Below are 21,221 nucleotides of genomic sequence, written 5' to 3'. Positions count from 1 at the left end.
AGTCCTATAATAAATAGTAACCACCTTTCATCTCTTTCTGTTTACGCTGTGATGAATAGAGATAGCTACTGTTATGCGGTTTTGTTGATAATAATATAGTTATCAGGTCCATTGAGCCTCAGAGAGTCCTATAATAAATAGTAACCACCTTTCATCTCTTTCTGTTTACGCTGTGATGAATAGAGATAGCTACTGTTATGCGTTTTTGTTGATAATAATATAGTTATCAGGTCCTTTGAGCCTCAGAGAGTCCTATAATAAATAGTAACCACCCTTCATCTCTTTCTGTTTACGCTGTGATGAATAGAGATAGCTACTGTTATGCGTTTTTGTTGATAATAATATAGTTATCAGGTCCTTTGAGCCTCAGAGAGTCCTATAATAAATAGTAACCACCTTTCATCTCTTTCTGTTTACGCTGTGATGAATAGAGATAGCTACTGTTATGCGTTTTTGTTGATAATAATATAGTTATCAGGTCCTTTGAGCCTCAGAGAGTCCTATAGTAAATAGTAACCACCTTTCATCTCTTTCTGTTTACGCTGTGATGAATAGAGATAGCTACTGTTATGCGTTTTTGTTGATAATAATATAGTTATCAGGTCCATTGAGCCTCAGTGAGTCCTATAAAAATAGTAATTACATTTCGTCTCTTTCTGTTTTCTCTGTGATGAAAAGAGACAGCTACAGTTTTGCATTTTTTGTTGATAATAATATAGTTATCAGCTCTTATGAGCTCTCTAGTGCCTCATGGTACATAGTAAATGTTCAGAATCAGGTCATAGGGAATAATTGTACCTGAAATATTGTTAACATTTCCTTTGTAAATATTTATTTTTATTATTCTATTACCAACTACAGGAGTTTAGATGTGACGCTCGCGTAGATTGTCTCGATGGCTCTGATGAAGCGGGCTGTGGGGGGATGTCTACATCCCCTCCAGTAGTGGCTACCAGCCCGATTACCACGGCAACCCCGGTAGATGATTGCGTTTGGCCGGCTCTGCGATGCGATAATGGGACTAGATGTGTGCCGCTCTTACAATTGTGTGATGATGCTACCGATTGCGCTGACGGTGCTGACGAAGCTGATCGATGCGGTAAATATAGATTTTTATATGTAGAGTAACTAAGTATTTATTTATTTAGTGACGTACGATACAAAATTTGTAAGGATTGACTCTAAAATTCGAATTATTGCCAATCAGATTCTCTGAATTTGCTGATAATAAATTAAAGGGAAACTAGTATTTTTGAGACATAGTTGAAAATAATAATAAAAAAACTGTCAAAAACGAAGGGGTTTTTAACAAGAAATAATAAAATAAATATTAGGCTACTAAAATTAAAATAAAAGAAAGGATAAGGTTATGTTTTTGAGTGAAACCGCCGCTATGGACACTTACATTGACTCGCAAGTGCGCTGCCGGCCTATTAAGAATTTGTACGCTGTTTTCTTAAGGGACCCTAAGTCGAATTGGTATACTAAGTGGGTAGCTGGTTGCGCTGGAAGGACGGACGTCGAGGTGATACGGATGGTATTTTTTAGTCCTTACAACTCCTCTGAACATTCTTCATGGTAAATGCTGTAGAAGATGCAGAGAGACCACTCAACGTGACGCTAAGGGATCCAATTATTAATTATTAATGAAATTATTTAGGAGAACCAATGTGTGTTGCGAACGGCCCGTGTTCTCATACCTGTCAGCCAACACCCAGTGGACCTGCCTGCACGTGTCCACCTCACTTGCACTTACAACGTGACCGACGGACATGCGCGCCTAACCATTTGTGCGAAGAGTGGGGCGTTTGCAGTCAGACGTGTCAGCCGCAGAAGAACAGATACCGCTGTACCTGCTATGAGGGATATCGGCTAGCTGATGACGGATTTACGTGTAAAAGTACAGGTATGATTAGTGAAGGTAGAAATGATTGTCACCTATAAAAATATATATTTTTACCGACTTAAGAAAAGGGTTGTCCGTTTACGTTCAGTAATACGTAAAATCAGTGGCGGCGTCCATGCGTCAGGTTGTCTCTCTCCTGAGAGAGAAGAGAAGAGAGCTGATGGCTGGCCATGTGTGATACTCGTGAACGGGTGCTACTTGTGGTGACTGGTCGTTCATGAATTCGTATATGCGGTGATGTTAGTTATTTCGACTATTTGCGTGTTGTTCCTCCGAGAACGTGTTCCTACGTGTTCAAATTTCACCATGCGTACTGCTGATAGAGGAAAAATCTTTATTTTTATTAATTACTTAAGATGTCAAGAGGAACATAGTGTAATGGTCCTTATCCATGCAAACGTTGTGTAAAACAAAAACTTGGCGATTAAAAAGAGTGGCGGAGAGTTTATTGCCAGTTCTTCTCTTCCGTTCTACGCCCTTGATTTGTGAACTGGCAGTAAATGTAAAATTAGAAGTATTTCATATATATTTCTTTATTGATCTGTGTACATTATGTTATCTAAATGATTTTGCATTTGAATATATTAATATTTATTTATGAATTTATCATTTCAAAAGTCATAACGAGGTACGAGACTGAATCAGGAATATTCCAAGTTAGGGAACCGTCCCAGTTTCAAAATGGGATTCTTTGAGATATCCTTGATCAGTAGATGTATTTTAAACTACTTTTTAAGTGTAGACTGAGTCACTCGTAGTAGCATATTTGGGTAAAGAAGGGAGGAGCCCACGACTCGTCGAGAAAGAACTCGTTCTCGTCCGGAATGTGTTGACGCATCCGTCAGTATCATGAGCAAGGGGTCTGCCTATGTGCGGAACAATATAATCGTTCACCACGGGAGATACGATCTCCAGGCCGTACTCTAAGGGAACGGAGTACGTTGTGAAAATTCCTAATGAATAAACTTGATAGATAAATTTGCTGATTGCTGTTTAATTGAGATTGGTCTATTAACAATACATACAGATATATATATATATCTATCACACGTTCTTAGGCTCTATTTCCATGTAAACCAAAAATTTGGGCGATGTTAAAGAAAATCGTAGAGGTTGACATAGGTTCGATCCCCGACCAATGGACTCTCTGTGCGCATTAAACACTCGCGCGTACGAAGGAAAACATCGTGTGGAAACCGCCTTGCCTTAGAACCAAAAGAGTCGACGTATGTCAGGAGGCGGCTGATAACCTACTTGCCTATTACATTAACAAATGATCATGGAACAGATTCAAAAACTTACCTAAATGGTTGTAGCGCCACTGATTTTTTTTAAAAGAAGTGCGCACTATGTTGTTTTCTCCCTCTTCTCTCTTTATTTGGGAATTGGATGTAAATTGAGTATGAGTTATTTACTACCAATATTTATTTGATGATTTTTCCATTCCGCAGAGAGCACCAGCGCTATGTTAGTCTTCAGCAACAGGCACGAACTGCGCGCGGTAGAACTTGGCTCTTTAGCATCACGTGCGCTGGTCTCTGCGCTAAAGAATACTATAGCCCTCGATTGGAGACTGGCGGGACCAGAACGAAGGGTTCAGCTTTTCTGGACGGACGTGGTAGACGATACTATATACAGGGGAACTATAGTTGACAATGCACTTGGAGACATCACACCAGTGGTTCAGAGGGGTTTGTTGACGGCTGAAGGGTTAGCTGTGGACTGGGTGGCTGGTAATTTGTACTGGGTGGAAAGCGGCCTACATCAAATAGAAGTGGCCAGAGCTGATGGCCAACATCGACGGACTCTGCTCGCTGGTGATATGGATAGCCCAAGAGCTATTGCGCTGGATCCTACTAAGGTATTATTTTGTTACAGCCATGTATCATGGCTAGCCTTTAATTTAGATACATAAATCAAAGTTATTTATTAAAGTATGTATTATTGTTGTTTGGCAGTTTATATAATTTGAAGCTGTATACAAATAATTATTGATTAACACAGGGTGTATGTGGTATCGTATTTCTTCTCAAGCGTTGGAGGGTCGAGCTTGTGTTAAAGGGAGTCGCAGTCTTTAGAAAAATAGTAAATACAAACTACATATAGGTACAAAAGATTAGTTTATTCAAGGAATTAATCATTATAGTGTAGTGATATATACAGACGGAGTCTTACGTCTTAAGTCTTCGCCACTTCGAACCTAAAAGTTCTAAGTTTTATTTACGGGGATACAATAGTTTGGGTTAGCAGAAGTTAGTACTGGACGTCTTCATCACCAAATGGTTTATAAGCAGGAATTTGTTCGTTCCTTTGATTATGGGAAGGTTATTTTTTCTCAATAGTTCAAGTAAGGGACTGACACACGCCACTGGTTTTTATTTCTGTGGCATGCCAGTTTAATGCAGTGTGAGTGTTAAATGTAAAAGGAAAGAAAAGTCTTTTACAAAAACTGCACAGCCGTGATGCGAATTCTAGACCTTATCTTGGGAGTCACACGCTTCAAATACGAAGTAAATAATTTCTCGGTTTATGTTCTAAGTTTTAAAAAAATACATGACGGATATTTTTTAGGGTTTTCTCTTCTGGAGCGATTGGGAGCAAAGTGCGCCGCGAATCGAACGTGCAACTCTGGCCGGACGCGACCGCAAACGTATAGTACGCGTCGAATCAACGGGCGAGGGCGCATGGCTTAACGGAATCGCTCTAGACCACCGTGCAGAGAGACTTTATTGGATCGACGCACGCTCAGACTCCATACATACGGTTACGTACGCGGGCGAGGACATACGCGAAGTGTTACGTGGGCACGGGGCCTTGTCACACCCATTTGCGGTCACCGTGTTTGAATCGCACGTGTATTGGACTGATTGGCGTAGTAACAGTGTCGTGCGTGCCAATAAGTGGAACGGATCTGATGTTACCGTTGTGCAGCGGACGCTCACACAGCCTTTTGACCTTAAGGTGGGTTTAATTTATTTTTGAATCGTTCGAGTATTATGTGACGGAATTTTTGGAGATTATTGACCATGCAACGTGCCTTAACATTTTCTCGTTTGCCCTAGTGAAACGGTTTGTGAGCATCTATTAGGCGTAAAGTTTCTGTTTCTATTTACGCGTTAATATTATTAAAAATGTTACTCATTAAATATGTTCGACGTTCTGGCGGACAGAAAAACTGTGTACAGTTTGTGTTTCCACCACACCAACTTCCTTAATATTAAGATCATTTATACAATAAATAAATAAAATAAATAAATAACGCGTAGTTCAAATCCCGCCAATGAAACGCTTCGTAACGTGTTACGAGACCCCACAATATCGTTACGTAATAAAACCGTAGCTACAGTGCCGGGGCCTCCACAATAGACTTCGGTAAAAACATGTTATTTATCCTTTCCGTTCTATAAATAACTTTTCTTTTGTTATATTTGTATCTGTTTGTTAAATACTAAATGAATATATACTGTTTCACAATTAAAAACTCGACTGTTTTTTTTTGGAAAATAATTTGGGTGCCTCCACTATTATGTTGCTCCGAGTCTTTTTCTTAATCCGGCCCTGCTCCAAGTAATGAATCTGAATCTCCCTAAAGTATGATTCATTCCTGGGATATCAGGATATAAATTGTGTGATTAATTATACAAGTCTTAATGAATCTAAAATCAATTATTACAGGTGATTCATCCCAGTAGACAGCCGGCTAATCTCATCAATCCATGCGGCGTCAACAACGGGAATTGCTCTCACCTTTGTCTCATAGATACACCCGAACAACGCGTCTGCGCATGTCCGCACTTAATGAGGCTCACATCTGACAATCTTACTTGTGAAGGTAACATTTCATATTTTTTTATTCATATTCTTTTACACATTTAAAGAAAACATTGTTTACATAATTTTAAATTTTTCACAAAATTTAATTTTACTTTTGTTTTTTCTGTAAGCTTTTCTTTTAATGATTTATACAATATACAATATTGACAAGGGTCAATCCACGATTCTGGCTCGAATAAATAAAGAGTTGGTTCAAAATTCGTGAATACTTATTTCTACATTATTGTGTGTTAACAATAATTACAATACAATATTACACATACAATTGTTCATAAATTTTTATTTCGACAATAAGTCTGTAATCGTGTTTAGAGTGAGCGACTTCAGTCTATCATTATCATGATGTCATTAAACATTAACATGACTTATTAACTTTTCAACTGTTTAAATGAAGATTTCTAATCAGATGCAAGATACTATTCCTTGAATTTAAAATTATCGGGATCAATTAACATACATTTTGTTAAATTTATCGAGTATTTTTGTATCGAAAAATACATTAAAATTGTCGAAAGTACATCGTGGTTCTAAGAGCTCTATTTGATATTGGTTTTGTTTCATGTTTTTTATTCTTTCCAGCTGAAAAGCAACTCTTGTTGGTAGGCGTGAGCGGGGCTGTACGCGGTCTCGCTCTAGCGGGCGCCTTAGCACAAGTGGCGCCCACATTGGCTGGGCCGCAATTAACCACGCCCTCGTCCCTACAAGTGTTCACTCCCGAACACGCCGTATACTGGGCGGACACAGATACAAATGAGATTAAAAGAGCCGACGTGCGAGGCGGGAACGTTGTCGTTATCGCTGATAGTGGGGTATCACAGCCGCGTGCGCTCGCTGTACAATGGTCAGCGCGGATTATGTACTTTAGTGCACGTAAAACGCTCGCTGTGGCCGGTCTACGCGGTGAGCGACTTACGCCCTTATACGCTGAACAGTTTAACGTAAGTGCCCTAGCAGCGCACCCGCACACGGGCGACATCTTTTGGGCGGCGCAGTCTAACGGCGGTGAACGCATCGAGACCGCTAGGGGTGATGGCAGCCAGCGTCGTGTGTTGATCGACTCTAACAACGACGCCCACCTCGCAGGTGTTACGAGTATGACCCTAGATGTTGATAAGGGTTTATTGTATTGGGCGAATACGGCATCAGCCAGTATTCAGTATTTGGATCTGAAAACGAACAAGGCGACTACGGTTAGATTTTTTATATTTTTTATATTATGTATTTATTCATAAGTCGCACTAAAAAAAAAATATATATAGCGAAACTATACACTAAAACCTATTCTGATTTCTAAGAAAAATACCATAATATAAAATTCATTAAATGAAGAAAAACAATGACAAATATTCATGATAAATTTAATTAAATAAATAAGACTTCTATCTGTGGCGAAACAATTGCCGCATATGATATGTTGAAGACGTGGGGACAATCCCTAAAACATTAATTTAAACTTTAACACACATTATTTATCTACTCTTTGTATTGTAATTTTTAGCATTACAAAACGCATCTGTTTTTTCATAGAAATAGAGAAAAATGTATTACGTTTGTAACGTTATAGTTGGCGCTACCGATGGGTGCACGTCCAAGTGCCGTAGAGGTGTACGCGGGCGAAATCATTTGGGCGGATTCGGCTACGGGCGCACTTATAGCCTGTGCTCAACGAGATTGCTCACGATTACGTATACTCCGAAATAATACTGGTACGTCATTAAGTGAAAAGATGATATTATGTAGATGTATTCCACATATTGTATTTTCCCAATAATTTTAAGAATTCACACAGCACTACTATAGTCAATACATATGTTAGAATCTATATTTATTGATGCTATTGTTATACCTATATAATATATGATGTGAATATATATATATTCTATGTTAAACTAAATAGTGTTGAAATATTAAGTTTTTTACGTACGACTCGTCAGTTTTTCTGAGGGTAGTTTTATCGATAAACCGCCCTTATCATGCGATTACATGTTTTACAGATGGCGTGATATCACTGCGCGTATACGATGCGAGTGCCCAAAATATAAGCTCGAAAAGTGCGTGCGCGAATCGCGGGCCCAAAGAACAATGTGCGCACTTGTGTTTGCCCGTGTCGCGTACTAAATCAGTCTGTCGCTGCGCTTTGGGATACCGTCAGAACGGAACTGCTTGTACACGTAAGTTTTTGACGTAACAACGTCTAATAAACGGCCAACACCGGCTGAACGCACGAAATAGCTTGACTCATTGTACGCTTGCGCCTCATGTTCATTTATAGTTATTAGTTATAATGATTCTTAGTTTATTCTGATACTAAACTACAGTTTCACTTTACTGTAGTTAATATATTTATTACTTAATATTTTTAATGAATTGTAAAAAAATATTGAGTACAGTGAAGTGAAATAGTTTAGTATCAAAATGAATTTAAATAACATTCAAATTCAAAATAATTTATTCATATAGGTAACACAATGTACACGTATGAACGTCAAAAACAGATTGTTTTTACCTTCGAATTATTTTGCAAGTATAACAATGGACTTGTGTTTTTTCCTTAGCTATCGAACCTGCATTAATTTACTCACTAAGCTGGGAATTGCGAGGTGTTTCCCTGACGGGTTCAGTTGAGGATGCCCTGACACCTCTGCCACAGATCACCTCAGCCGCCGCTATCGACTATTACGCAAGTACGTATACGTTCACGAAAAACAACTTTTGAAAATATTATTTTTGTTAAATCTATAAATGTCTGTTTACTGTGCCCCTATGATCAGATAAATGATATTTTCTTCTCTATCAGCAGAATGGTTTTGCCCGAAAACTATTGGTTAAACAATAATTTAGATAAATAGCAATTTGTTTGTTTATTTTCAATGACAAATGAAACGTGTCTAGAACTATTAGAACTTAATTAAATATATTAAAAAATGTAAAAGATTATATTTTTAACTTTAATACGGCCTCAGAACGTGTGTTTTTAATGTCCTTTTAAATTTGGTAATACGGTAATATGTCTAATGAACAAATGCAAGTTGTATGAAATAATGATTCAAAATATTTGTTTAGTTATTTATACTGACCATTTCGCAGAGGAGGAGTGGTTATATTGGGCGGACCCAGAAGCAGGGGCAGTGTGGCGAGTCCAACGAGATGGTTCCAGGCGCCAGAGGGTACTTCAGCAGGCGGAAGGAGGGAATGAAGAAGGTGGAGACTCTTTAGCGGCGCTAGCCGTTGATTGGTTAGCGGGGAACTTGTATTGGAGTGACCCAGCACGAGCACTTTTAATGGTAGCCCGGCTTGATGGGTCACATCGATACGTATTGAAGGATACGGACCCGTTTGTTGCTACTAGTAAGTTTTTTTAAATACTAAAATATTTTTGTTAATCGAGCACCCATAATTTTTATACTACGACTAGCTGACCCGGCAAACGTCGTTTTGCCATGTATATTATTTCCGGGAAACATTTTATTAGTTCAATAAAAATAACTATGTATTATAATAAAAAATAGGGGTTGATCGTAGAGCGGTGACAATTAAGGGTTGTATGTTGTATCATAAAAACAAACAAAAAATGTCTAAAAAGTAAAAAAAAAAAATTTGCTGTGGAGACCCCTTATCACTTAGGGGTTTAAAATAGGGCTCCAGCCGTTTCGGAGGAGTATGGGAACGAACATTGTGACACGAGAATTTTATATATATAAATATATCAGATGGTTATTTGCTGTATAGATAAATAATCTAGTTTGCCTCCTGTTACGTAACAATAAAACATGAACGTAACTGATGATTTAGGAAATCGCCACGCTTATAAAACTAAGAAAGCCTGAGTGAGCAAATGATACAGCCTTGGCTCCTAGGCAAACTCGCAAATTAAACTTCTTTACTCTAATTTTTAATTCCGTAGAATTAAAAAATGTCAGCTATTATTTTTTGATATTTAAAAGATCAAAAACCTTTTTGGCCGGACATACTTTTCAATTTCAATACGAGTCTGAACATCTAAGCATATACATACAGGTTACTAGTTAGTGAATCTATCCATTTTATTTAGTACGGTTTTCCACATTAAAAGTTATTTTTACGGCGAGTTATTAATTACGTCCCTTTTTATCAACATTTTATTTTTTTAAAGGTTTACTAAACCTGGAATTAGTAGGCAGTGCTGCCAGCTAAATAATATATCAAATTAACTTAAGTGTTAATTGAATTCGATATATTGTTGGTGATATTGGAATATTTGTTATTTTTGTATCACTTGAGTAAGTAAATATTAAGAAGTAGTTTGTAGGTAAAACATAAAAAATACGTAGCATTTAATTTTATTGCCGTCAAATGGGTCATTTTTTCTCTTTTTGCCTGAATTTTTTTTAGTAGCAACACTTATGAAATGTCAGAATTCTACGGAATGAAAAATCTGAGTATAGAAATGTTACAATGGGTACTAATTTTAAATAATATCCTTTAGCCTTGGCGGTTGACGCGGCTCGGGGCTGGCTTTTCATGTCGGGAGGTGGGTGGATACAACGTGCCAGACCTGACGCTTCAGATCCCGCTTTGCTGTATAATGGTACCGCCGTTGCTCACATTGCAATTGATACTGAGGTAAAAATATATATATTTTAATACGAATCTCAGTTTGTGTAGAATTATATTTACCTGATTTACTTTGACAGCAAGATTGGTCTGCTTAATAAGAATATACATAGCGCTAAATAATCTACGTCACGAGCGTACACCACATACACACCCGTACGTACACACCCACACTCACACCAGCAAACAACACTTACGTATGACCTAGTTGAATGTAAACATATTTTTTCCGACGTTTCGCGTGCTTTACTAAATTTAAAATTATGTAAATAATTATAAGTTTATAATAATACAAATAGCTTTAATCCGGTTAAAAAATTGTTTTCTTTCAATGTGTAAAAGCTATGTTAACCAAAGACAATACTAGTTGAATGTGTTTAATAAATTTTTGTATATGCTATGTTTTCCATCTTTGGCCATATCTTTAGTATAATCTTTTTTTAACTATAATTTATATTGGTTGTAGGCTTAAGAAATTATTAATTACATATTAATAACTATGACAATGCAATGAATAATATTTTTTTTAAGAATTTGGCTTTGGCGAGCGTTTAAGATTTATATATACAAAAAATAACGACGTTAATTAAATAATTTAACCGTGTCTATAGCTTCTCTTCCATTGAGCTTTTAATATGTCAAGTGTGAAAGTCAACACTTAACGCGTAGACTGGATCCGTTTGTCAAAATTAAAGTTTGACATATGTCATAGCGCTAAGTTTTGACCCTGAATCTTATTCAACTATGATGACAACGCATTTCCTCTACGTAATTTTGTAATTTACAATGTTTCCTTAGAACGAGATGGTATACTGGGTGGAATGGTGGGATGAACCGTCAGTATGGTCCGTACCTTATTCTGGTGGTGTTCGACGGAGAGTATGGCGTGGTGCACCTCTTCATCGGCCAGTCGCTATAGCAGTTACTGCTGGACATCTGTACTGGCTTGACACGTGAGCTTATAATTTAAATACTCCAAATTATTTTATTAGTGTACGGTTAACTACATACCTGATGAACGGACCTTTTTGGATAAGATTTTTTTATTGACAAATAAAATATTAACACAGACAGGACTGAAATTTAATGACTTTTTTGATGGAAATATAAATAGTAAACATAATTGCAGGACGTTAGCTCACGGTGGCGCTGCGCGTGCGCCGATCTCCAACTTGAAGAATTACACTTTGCTGGTGGACAATGTTGGAGACAGTCTCAAAGATCTTGTGGTGAGTTGAAATTTATTCATTTAAAGTAAGGGTCACCTTACTTGTAAAATAAAATTTAAAAAAAAAACGTAGATTAGTTTCGAGTTTAATACTTCTAAAACACACAGTTCACATATATTTTAAAATTAGTTAATATAAAATTATATATATTTTTTATTTTCAGATTTGGTCAAGTGCGAACCAAAGCGTATCGAGTAGTACAAATGGATGCGCAATGTCATCTGGTTACGGTGGTTGCGAGGCGCTTTGTCTATGGGACGGATCGCGCGCGCGATGTGCGTGTCCGCACGGAGATCTAGCCTCTGACAATAAGACTTGCACGCGTGAGTATTTACTCAATTACTTTATATTGGGATATTTTTGCAATAGAAAAGCTCGAAATATAGCATAGTTTAATTCTTTTATAGTTTGTTTTTTTTATATTTGGTTGTTTGTATTAACACTGTATATTGTATCTACTTGATTTTGCTCGTCGTGTCCACGTGTTATAGGGACCCCTTTTTATATATATTTTTTTGTATGTATGTCAGTTTATATCATGTATTTGTCCTAATAAAAATATACGTACGAATAATTTAATATTTGTGCGTTAAACGGTAACACAATGCTTATGGGTTTTTACCCAGGAACAATTGATATTACTTAACTAAGTGTATCATAATAATACAGAGCTATAAAGATGAAAATACAATTCACGGTAATTCAAATAAAACACTCTTACTTATATTGGTTAATATATATTTTATAGTGTACGTAAAAATGTATTTATTCTTGAGGCACTACAATTTTTTTTATTAAATAATAAAAAATCATTTATTGAACATTTTTCTTTGTGTTATTCCTGTTTATAGTCATTATTTTTGTTACTTTTTTGTATGACACAATTTTCAAGAATAAATATAATCTGTTTAATTTATTTTAAATTAAAAAAAAAACTTGTTTTTTATTTTTTTTTTCTATTCTGGTAATACTGCTAGTTGATGCAACTACTTTCTCTGTGAGTTTTTGTTAGCGTATTAAACCGTATTAGGAATAAGAAACTGGTCGTCAACGAACACGGCAAGGTTTTGATTTTGTACGTTTTTATTACAGCGTATTCGTCATTTATAATGTACGCACGCGTGTCCAAGATAGACAGCATACACCTTCAGGATGAGAACAATCTTAATTCGCCCTATCCACCTATTGAAAACAAGTTAGTATTCTTTGTTACCCTGGCCCATACTTTTACACCTATTTCTGATCTACTTTTCTTTAGTTTAGAGGGTGTTCAAATTAATTGCCCGATAATCAGTAATTTTAATTATTGGGATTGATTAGGCTAGTTCTGAATATTGAGCTTATTACACTTGACTTTATAATAATATATAATTGTTGTCATCATACAGATTTTTATTTTTTTTAATATTAATTGTGTATTTTTTGTTTTTAGGACTCTCATGCGAAATGCGATCGCATTGGCGTACGAGTATGAAACGCAGACGTTGCTATATTCCGACATACAACGCGGCTCCATCAATATTGTTCATTTCAACGGTTCCGGACATTCCGTGTTGCTTGACAGTAAGTACGATCTCTTATCTTTTAGCGAATATTATTCTTATTAAAGATTTATTAATTTATCCATACAACAATTGGTTCGTTTATATTCCTTAATATTTAGTTGTGTTAGCATAAGTTAAAAAAAAATGTCTTTTTTCTTTTTAAAGGTCTAGTTTTTGTAGGGTAAAAGCCTCCTCTATATTTTTCCATTGCTCTTTGTCTTGAGCGACATTCATCCAGATTTTTCCCACTAGTTCTATAATGCCAACTGTCCATCTTTTCACAATATAACATATAATAAATATTTTTAATACTCAATTATGTTTTAATACATTTTTGAACTTAATTGTTTTAAGTAGATGTACTCATTTCATTAATTTTTTACGTTTAGTATTAGGAGTACATTATTAGTACTACGAGTGCATCAATTAGCAAAATGTCAATTCGACTTTGATTGCAAGAAAACACCAATTTACCATAGACAAAAACATATTATCCTCATTACGCATAAACACTAAGCTTTTTCCCATTGTATTGTCTTTTGTTAACATAGCTTTTACACATTTAAAGAAAACACTTTCTTACGATTGAAGCTATGTATAAACTTATAATTATTCTACATAATTTTAAATTTCTCCAGACGTTTCGCGTGCTTTAAAGCGTGCGCGGTCACGGTGACTAAAGAAAAAAGGTGTTGAATGTCAAAAGTATCGCAGCTGTAGAGAAAGTTGTGTTATCTGTATTTATTTCCCCGGAGTTGGTATCGACTAAAAGATGACGGGTTTTTGTAGAAATGACTCACGGTGTCCTCTATTTTCGCGGATTGTTTGTCTACGCACGCTGTAAAGCACGCGAAACGTCGGGAGAAATTAAAAATTATGTAAAATAATTATAAGTTTATAATAAAACATAGCTTCAATCCGGTGAAAAAAGTGTTTTATTTTTCTCATTTCTTTCATAGATTCGTATATTAATTTACCCTTTAATTTCAGAATGTGGAGCTGTAGAAGGCATGGTAGTATCGTTGGCGACGGGTACGTTATATTGGACGTGCGCGTCGTGCGGAGCGATACGTTCAGCGCCGTTGGCAGAGTTAAGAAAGGCTGCACCGGCACATCGTCCGGCCCTCGTACGCACACTGCTACAGTTGACGACTGCTGATCGACCACGAGCTATTGATTACGATCCTTGCGAACAGTATGTAAAGTTTTGTTTTTAAAAACAACGTCAGACACCTATATACATATGGACGATACGTATAAAGGTTGACGATGAATATATGAATTCTGTTATAGTTATTTAGTAATTTATATAGACTACTATTACTGAAGAAAAACACTCTTTGAACGGATTAAAGCTATGTATTATTATTAAAACTTATAGTTATTTACATAATTCTAAAAAAAAAAAATTCGACGTTTCGCGTGCTTTTCAGCGTGCGTGGTCACAGTGACTGAAGACAAAAGGTGTTAAATGTCAAAAGTATCACAGCTGCAGAGAAAGTTGTGTTATCTGTATTTATTGCCCCGAAGTTGGTATCGACTAAAAGATGACGATTATACTATTACTGAATTAAAATAAAATTATCTAATTTTTTTAAATTATAAAGGATTTTGTTTTAAGAATGATTTCTTTTTAAGGATAAATACGTAAAATAAGTTTAAAACAATCTAGTAATTCTTGATATTAGCGCGTTCAACCAATCTGAGAAACACTTTAACATTTATATTTCTAATTTTACTTTACGTGTGTGTGTTGCTTAATTTGTCTGTAACGGCTGGACCGATTTGAATGAATTTTTTGGTTTGTTTGGGTTGATGGTTTAGATTCACAAATCAGCTCGGCAGAATGCAGTCGGTATCTAGGTTATTTATGTATACAGCAGATAAACAGCTGGTATATTTATAAATCTTCTATTAGATATTATTTTTGGATGTCGATCGGATCCGCTAGTAAATTATTTATATGGCTTATATTTTGATATTTTTGTTTTCATTTGGCAAACATGTGTGTTTTAAAACACTATATTAGTTGGTATCTAACCCAAAATTTCCGGGCCGTGTTTTGTTATTTAAGTAAATATATGAAAGCAAAAATCAATATGCTATCAGCATTGCAGTTATGTGTGTACGGTATTTATACGTTTTAAACTAACACTAACTTTTAATTATAAACTAACCGTTTGTATACCATGTTACAGCCGCGTGTACTGGACAAACTGGAACGAAAAGCGTCCGCGAATTTCTCGTGTGCATTCAACCGGACGTGGCGCTTCAGACGTCATAACGACGGACATACTGATGCCGAACGCGCTCGCACTCGAACACGACGCACGCTTACTGTACTGGGCGGATGCACGTTTAGATAAGATTGAACGCGCCAGATATGATGGTTCGCATCGACGGGTAAGTTACCATGGAAACATATTTTTGTAAATATGATATTAAATCTAGTATATATAGCTAATAAGTAATATTATTCTAACTTAATTTTCTTCAATATTTCTCCAAACAAACTTCACAGATATAAACTAGATATTGTATGGCTTTAAAAAACTACAGTGTGATGAAGATTTGTGTTTAATAAACTAATAATTTCTTAAGAATACACTTTTTAAACGGATTGAAGCTATGTATTATTATTAAAAACTTATAATTATTTACATAATTTTAAATTTTTTTCCGACGTTTCGCGTGCTTTACAGCGTGCGTGGTCACGGTGACTGAAGACAAAAGGCAAAAGGAAGACAAAAATTTAAAATTATATAAATAATTATAAGTTTATAATAATAATACATAGCTTCGATCCGTTTAAACAGTGTTTTCTTAAGGTGTAAAAGCTATGTTAACAAAAGACAATACTAATAATTTCTTTTGTATCATATGTAAATGCCTATTGATTGAGAATGTTATTTAATATTTATAGCTTAAAGTTTAATATAGTAATTATAATAGTATTAAAAAAGACTTCCCAAATTCAAAGTCACATTATTCGCATGAAATCGGTCGCAGTTTATAAAACGTAATCGTTTTTAAATAAACAATTACTTTTTAATTTAACAACAGATAGTTACACGTGCCCGTAGCGAACATCCGTACGCTATAGCAGTGGGGGGAGGATACGTGTTTTGGACGGATTGGGTGTCACGCAGCGTGTTAAGGGCAGACAGACGCTCCGGAGTTGCGCGTACGCTACGTCGTGACCTGCCAAGACCTTGTGGGATAGTGCTCATAGCTCCCAATCACCATCAATGTACGTTAATGGACTGATGTATTTATTTTTATTGATAAAATTTCAAGAAATGAGAAGTTTTAGTATTGTTTCTATTTAGGTAGCAAGTATATTTATGCCAGATTCATATTGATTTAACTAATTGTTATCATTTATTAAAACTAACATTTTTTTTTTAGTTCAATGATTATGTAGTATTAAAATCTAAAGCCAAGTGTAACTCTCCGTAACCAACTATTCTAAAAACTTTATTTTAGTTAATAATGTTATATTGGTTTAGTAGAACATTTTTAATAGAACTTTAAAATTTTCCAATAATTCCTCGAGGTTATACTATACAATTATTTCAATTACAGCTATATATGGTTTGTATATAATTGTAATCGTTTCAGGTTCATTAGACCCATGCGCAGTAATGAACGGTGGATGCGCAGAGCTCTGCGAGATATCAGCGAATGGGCACGCAACGTGCGCGTGCGAGAACGGCCGCGTACTCGCGCGCGATGGACGTGCGTGCCATCCTGCACATGACGTGTGCCCACACGATATGTTCGCCTGTGCCGAAGGTGCCTGCTTGCCTGCCCAACTTGTGTGCGATGGCGTTAACCATTGCAGTCCCGATGCTGATGCTAGCGATGAAGATCTCTACTATTGCAGTAAGTGATAGTGTTAAAACGCAATTGTATTAAAAGATTTGCTTTGTTTCTCTCACGTAGGATGTTATTGATCTTATTTAAGTGTTACATCTAACAAACCGAACCAAAAATATAAGATTGATTGATATTGACGAGTCAAAGCTGTATATTTTGCTCTCTCCGAATTCCTAAGATTTATAAGCGAGACGATTAAATTAAATAAATCGTTGGAGTTAGTTAAATCGTCGCCCCGAGAGTATAGATTGACGCAGTCACTCTTTTTAACTGTTACGTTGCATTCATTTGTTACATAGGAATTACCATTTCATTATTTCATTGACCATTTTTTTTTGACAAAAAAAATCAAAATTATTTATTTGTTTAGCTTTATGTACAATAGAATTCAGATTGAGGCCTAGCTAGTAAGAGACCTGTAACAGGGATGCTTCGCTCTTTTTTAAATTTATAAAGTTTACAAGGGTAACCAACACAATTGGTTTTACAAATGAGGGTACTCTAAAAATAATAAATATATGAATATATTATGATAACTATGTAATTGTGTGTGTTTGTGGAAGACGAAACAAATGTGTGCGCGTGTGTGCATGAAAAGATGGATTAAGGAAAATTTATATTATAGGATTTAACGATGCGTCTGTTTTGTTATAGTTGAGTATACCGAGCCAATGGTTTGAAGTTGTTTTACAGTTGTACTATGTAAGATTATGCAAGCTAAGGGTTTTATTTAAACTAAACTAAAAAACTAAAAACCTCATCTGAATCATGCAAAGACGACTTCAAATTCTTGGGCATTGTAAACTAAACGTTATCACAATGCAATAAAGACGCCATTACAATTTAAAAAATAAAATTAACTCTCAAGCAGGGTGCTAATTGTGATAGGCTAAGATATCAAAGGTCTTAATTAAAATTTTATCTATGTATTACTTCATCCAGCATCCCGTACATGTCCCGAAGACACAATGTCATGTGGGGCTGGTGGACGGTGTGTTCCTGCGTCAAGTGTTTGTGACGGCCATGCAGACTGTGATGATGCAGCCGACGAGCGCGACTGCGACTGCGCATCTGATCAGTACAAGTGAGCATATAGTGTAGCCTTTTTATGTGTATATGTCGGAGAAATTTCGTAACTCCATCGATGTGGACATCGTTATTAACGGGCTTATTATATGGGCAAAGTGCGAGCATAAAGATACGAATAATTATTGTTCAATATTTTATTTAGATTGATATTGTAACACTACAAATAACGCTTTAGGGTAAATTATAACCAACAGTGAAACTGTTGTTTATAATTTGGGCTCCCATCTCACTTTTAATCACAATCTACTAGCCCCAACTCGGTCCAATCACATATCACCGCAATGCTCCACTGAATACTCAACCAATATTATGTTTATTTCAAACTATTTAACAATTTAATAATAATAAAACAAATCAAAGTAATTGATGATTGTAACGTAATAGGAGAACCTTTAATTCCCCTAAAAATTAGATCAATCGAATCGATCATATCCTAATAATTCTAGCATTTTCTTACATATGTATATGTCGCAGTAAAATTGTTAAATCCGAGAGTTAATTGAATCTCTAGACAGTTAATTAAATCAAGTAGCATTTTGATTGAAAAAGCAGCGTCGAAAACGTTAAACTATCTGTCTGACCGAAAGCCAGCGTGTTGGTTAATAATGTAAAACAAGACTCCGCCATGATTATTGCATTTGTTATTTCGGTGTGATCGTGTTGAACTGAGAGCTTGGAAATTCCGTGTTTTGCTTTATTGTAAAAGGTCAGGTTAGGTTAGTCTTGTTGCCTCCTAGGCTTAGGAAACGTTCGTTTAACTAGTTAAACGTTTCGTTCACTGACTTGTCTGACGGAACTTGAGCGATTTCATTGAATATCGATTTTTAATTAACTGTCTAGAGATTCAATTAAGGGCCTATACGGTCGCACAACTCCAAAAAAGTACATTGTTTCTATCCATTTTTTGTCATCGTTTCTTGAAGTAGGGCGAATGGAAAAAATATATGATGGAGTTGAGTAGTTTATGTATCCATTTTTATAGCTCGATACACGATTTAAATAACTTCGCTCGATAGAAAAATAACCTACTATAGCCAAGTTTTGACACTTCGAATTCATTTTATGACGAAAATGTATATAGAATATGATTTTGAAATTTACACAATATATTTTATCGTAAGCCAAAAAATTCATTTCAGCAAAAATCTTCTTATCTCTCCTAAATTACACATTTCTTTGCGTTTATATTCTAGTACCTTACGTGATAACTATAACAATGGAAATCTATCAAACATATATGTGGGAGAAACACCTTCCCTAGTGACGTCATCAACAGTGGTTGCAGATTTGGTGGGCGTCATGAGCGCGAGCACAAAACACGACGATTGTAGTTTTCACAATATTTTATTTACACTGATGATACACTGATATTTTGTGGTAGTTATTTAATAATAAATTATAAGTTTTAAGACCGAGCAGTGAGTTCAATACACCAATCTAGCGACAAAAACTCAGGGATCCAACTCGATCCGTCTCCACTTCAAAAAGGCCCCGTAACAACCAACGGACTGGCCTATATATAGATGGCGCTTCGACCCCACTCGAGCAAAATGCTCTGCTCTCATTGGTCGTTTGTTTAATAACGATTACAATCTTATAAATTAGAAAAACGTAACTAATTTTAACTAAAATCACTAATTTGTTAACAGAAATATGTTTTAGGTTTTATAATATCGTAAAATCGCGTATTAAGTTAAATTAAGGTTAATGCAACGTGTTTAAATGATAAAGAGAATTTAATGTGTTATTGTACAATCAAAAAGCAACTCGTTGAATGGCTTCCTCTGACATATATATAAATTACGTAAATTTATTACAATTTGCGAAAATTTTCCTTTGTCTACTAAGTACACTATTTCTATGGAGTTAGGAAGGTATATAATAACGCTTCTTACTAATATAACAAGAAACAATATTAAATTTAAATTTAAAAAATACTACATAAGTCAAACAATTATAAATTATGAATAACATAAATTATGCTATATCCGTCATTAAAAAAAATATATATATATATTCGAATATAGGAACTCATCCTGTATGTGAATGAGAATTCTCGACAAGAACAGGTTTCTAGCATCGGCTATCTATGGCGCGTCAGTGTTTAGAGTTGTTTATGACGTTTTACGTGCAATTTTAAATAGTTTGAATGGTTTGATTGTTATAAATTTACAGTTTATATGTCACTGGCCTTAGTATATATATATGTGTGTTAATGATTTAATTATGTTCGACGTCCTGGTGGATAGAAAAACTGTGCACAGTTTGTGTTTCCACCACATCAACTTCCTTTATATTAAGAACACTTATACAATAAATAAATAAATAAATTGTGTGTAAACTGCGACATTATAAAAGCCAATAACAATGATAAAGAAGAAATATATTTTTTTTTATAAATAGCAATTGTTGTTTAATGTATTTCTTACATAATTGTTTTGTTTCAAATATTGTGTATGTGTTTCGTAAGTGTGGCTTTTTAAAATAATTAAATTATGATAACACATTTGAATAAATTTTAGATGCGCTGATGGTGCGTGCGTATCTGCATCTGCTCGTTGCGACGGTGCAGCACAATGCGCGGATGGATCAGACGAAGCAGGCTGCGGAGCTGACGCCTGTCAGTCTGGCTCTTTGCGCTGCCTTTCTGGCAGCACCTGCTATCCACCTTCATCCCGATGCGATGGCCACTTTGACTGCGCAGATGAGAGCGATGAAGCCGATTGTCCAGCTGGAAGTACAATATCCTTCGAATCAAACCAGGGTTTTGACACCCAACCGTTGTTGGGATGCCATTCAGGCCAGTATCGTTGTGGCGGTGCGGGGGCTGTGGAGTGTATCCCCCTTGCCTGGTTGTGTGATGGACGTCTGGACTGTACTGATGGATCAGATGAGGCTTCACACTGCAGTAAGTTGTTTTATGAATTTCTTCTGATTTTTCTTTTTTGTTCTTTTTTTTATATTACTTTTATTTTATTAAATATTTTATTTTTATACTCCACACAAATATTTGCCATTTTTTAACCTATGTAGTAATAATAATAATTAATATTTAATAAATAGAAAATTAAAACAAATTTAAAAAGTTAGGTCCCTGTGGCAGTGTACCTTTAACGCTGGCAGCATTTCTTCGCTGTATTGGTTTAT

General features: G+C 35.6%; 1 protein-coding gene across 1 annotated transcript in view; it reads left to right on the top strand.

The window, feature by feature from the left end:
* LOC123706626 (prolow-density lipoprotein receptor-related protein 1) overlaps positions 1-21,221 on the top strand; it is a 75,207-nt gene that overhangs the window by 26,010 nt on the left and 27,976 nt on the right. Inside the window, exons 22-43 of the mRNA XM_045655894.1 lie at positions 862-1,099; positions 1,661-1,906; positions 3,358-3,767; positions 4,478-4,867; positions 5,582-5,738; positions 6,320-6,930; positions 7,305-7,446; positions 7,735-7,911; positions 8,296-8,424; positions 8,828-9,088; positions 10,206-10,342; positions 11,132-11,286; positions 11,463-11,562; positions 11,726-11,885; positions 12,655-12,757; positions 12,995-13,125; positions 14,097-14,301; positions 15,305-15,509; positions 16,170-16,356; positions 16,728-16,991; positions 17,928-18,069; positions 20,597-20,982. Of these exons, the coding sequence (XP_045511850.1) occupies positions 862-1,099; positions 1,661-1,906; positions 3,358-3,767; positions 4,478-4,867; positions 5,582-5,738; positions 6,320-6,930; positions 7,305-7,446; positions 7,735-7,911; positions 8,296-8,424; positions 8,828-9,088; positions 10,206-10,342; positions 11,132-11,286; positions 11,463-11,562; positions 11,726-11,885; positions 12,655-12,757; positions 12,995-13,125; positions 14,097-14,301; positions 15,305-15,509; positions 16,170-16,356; positions 16,728-16,991; positions 17,928-18,069; positions 20,597-20,982 (4,936 nt within the window). The remainder of the gene's footprint in view (positions 1-861; positions 1,100-1,660; positions 1,907-3,357; positions 3,768-4,477; positions 4,868-5,581; positions 5,739-6,319; positions 6,931-7,304; positions 7,447-7,734; positions 7,912-8,295; positions 8,425-8,827; positions 9,089-10,205; positions 10,343-11,131; positions 11,287-11,462; positions 11,563-11,725; positions 11,886-12,654; positions 12,758-12,994; positions 13,126-14,096; positions 14,302-15,304; positions 15,510-16,169; positions 16,357-16,727; positions 16,992-17,927; positions 18,070-20,596; positions 20,983-21,221) is intronic.

This window comes from Pieris brassicae, chromosome 3 (assembly GCF_905147105.1).
Source record: "Pieris brassicae chromosome 3, ilPieBrab1.1, whole genome shotgun sequence".
Classification (NCBI taxonomy): Eukaryota; Metazoa; Arthropoda; class Insecta; order Lepidoptera; family Pieridae; genus Pieris; species Pieris brassicae.
This window is presented reverse-complemented; position numbering and strand designations above follow the sequence as displayed.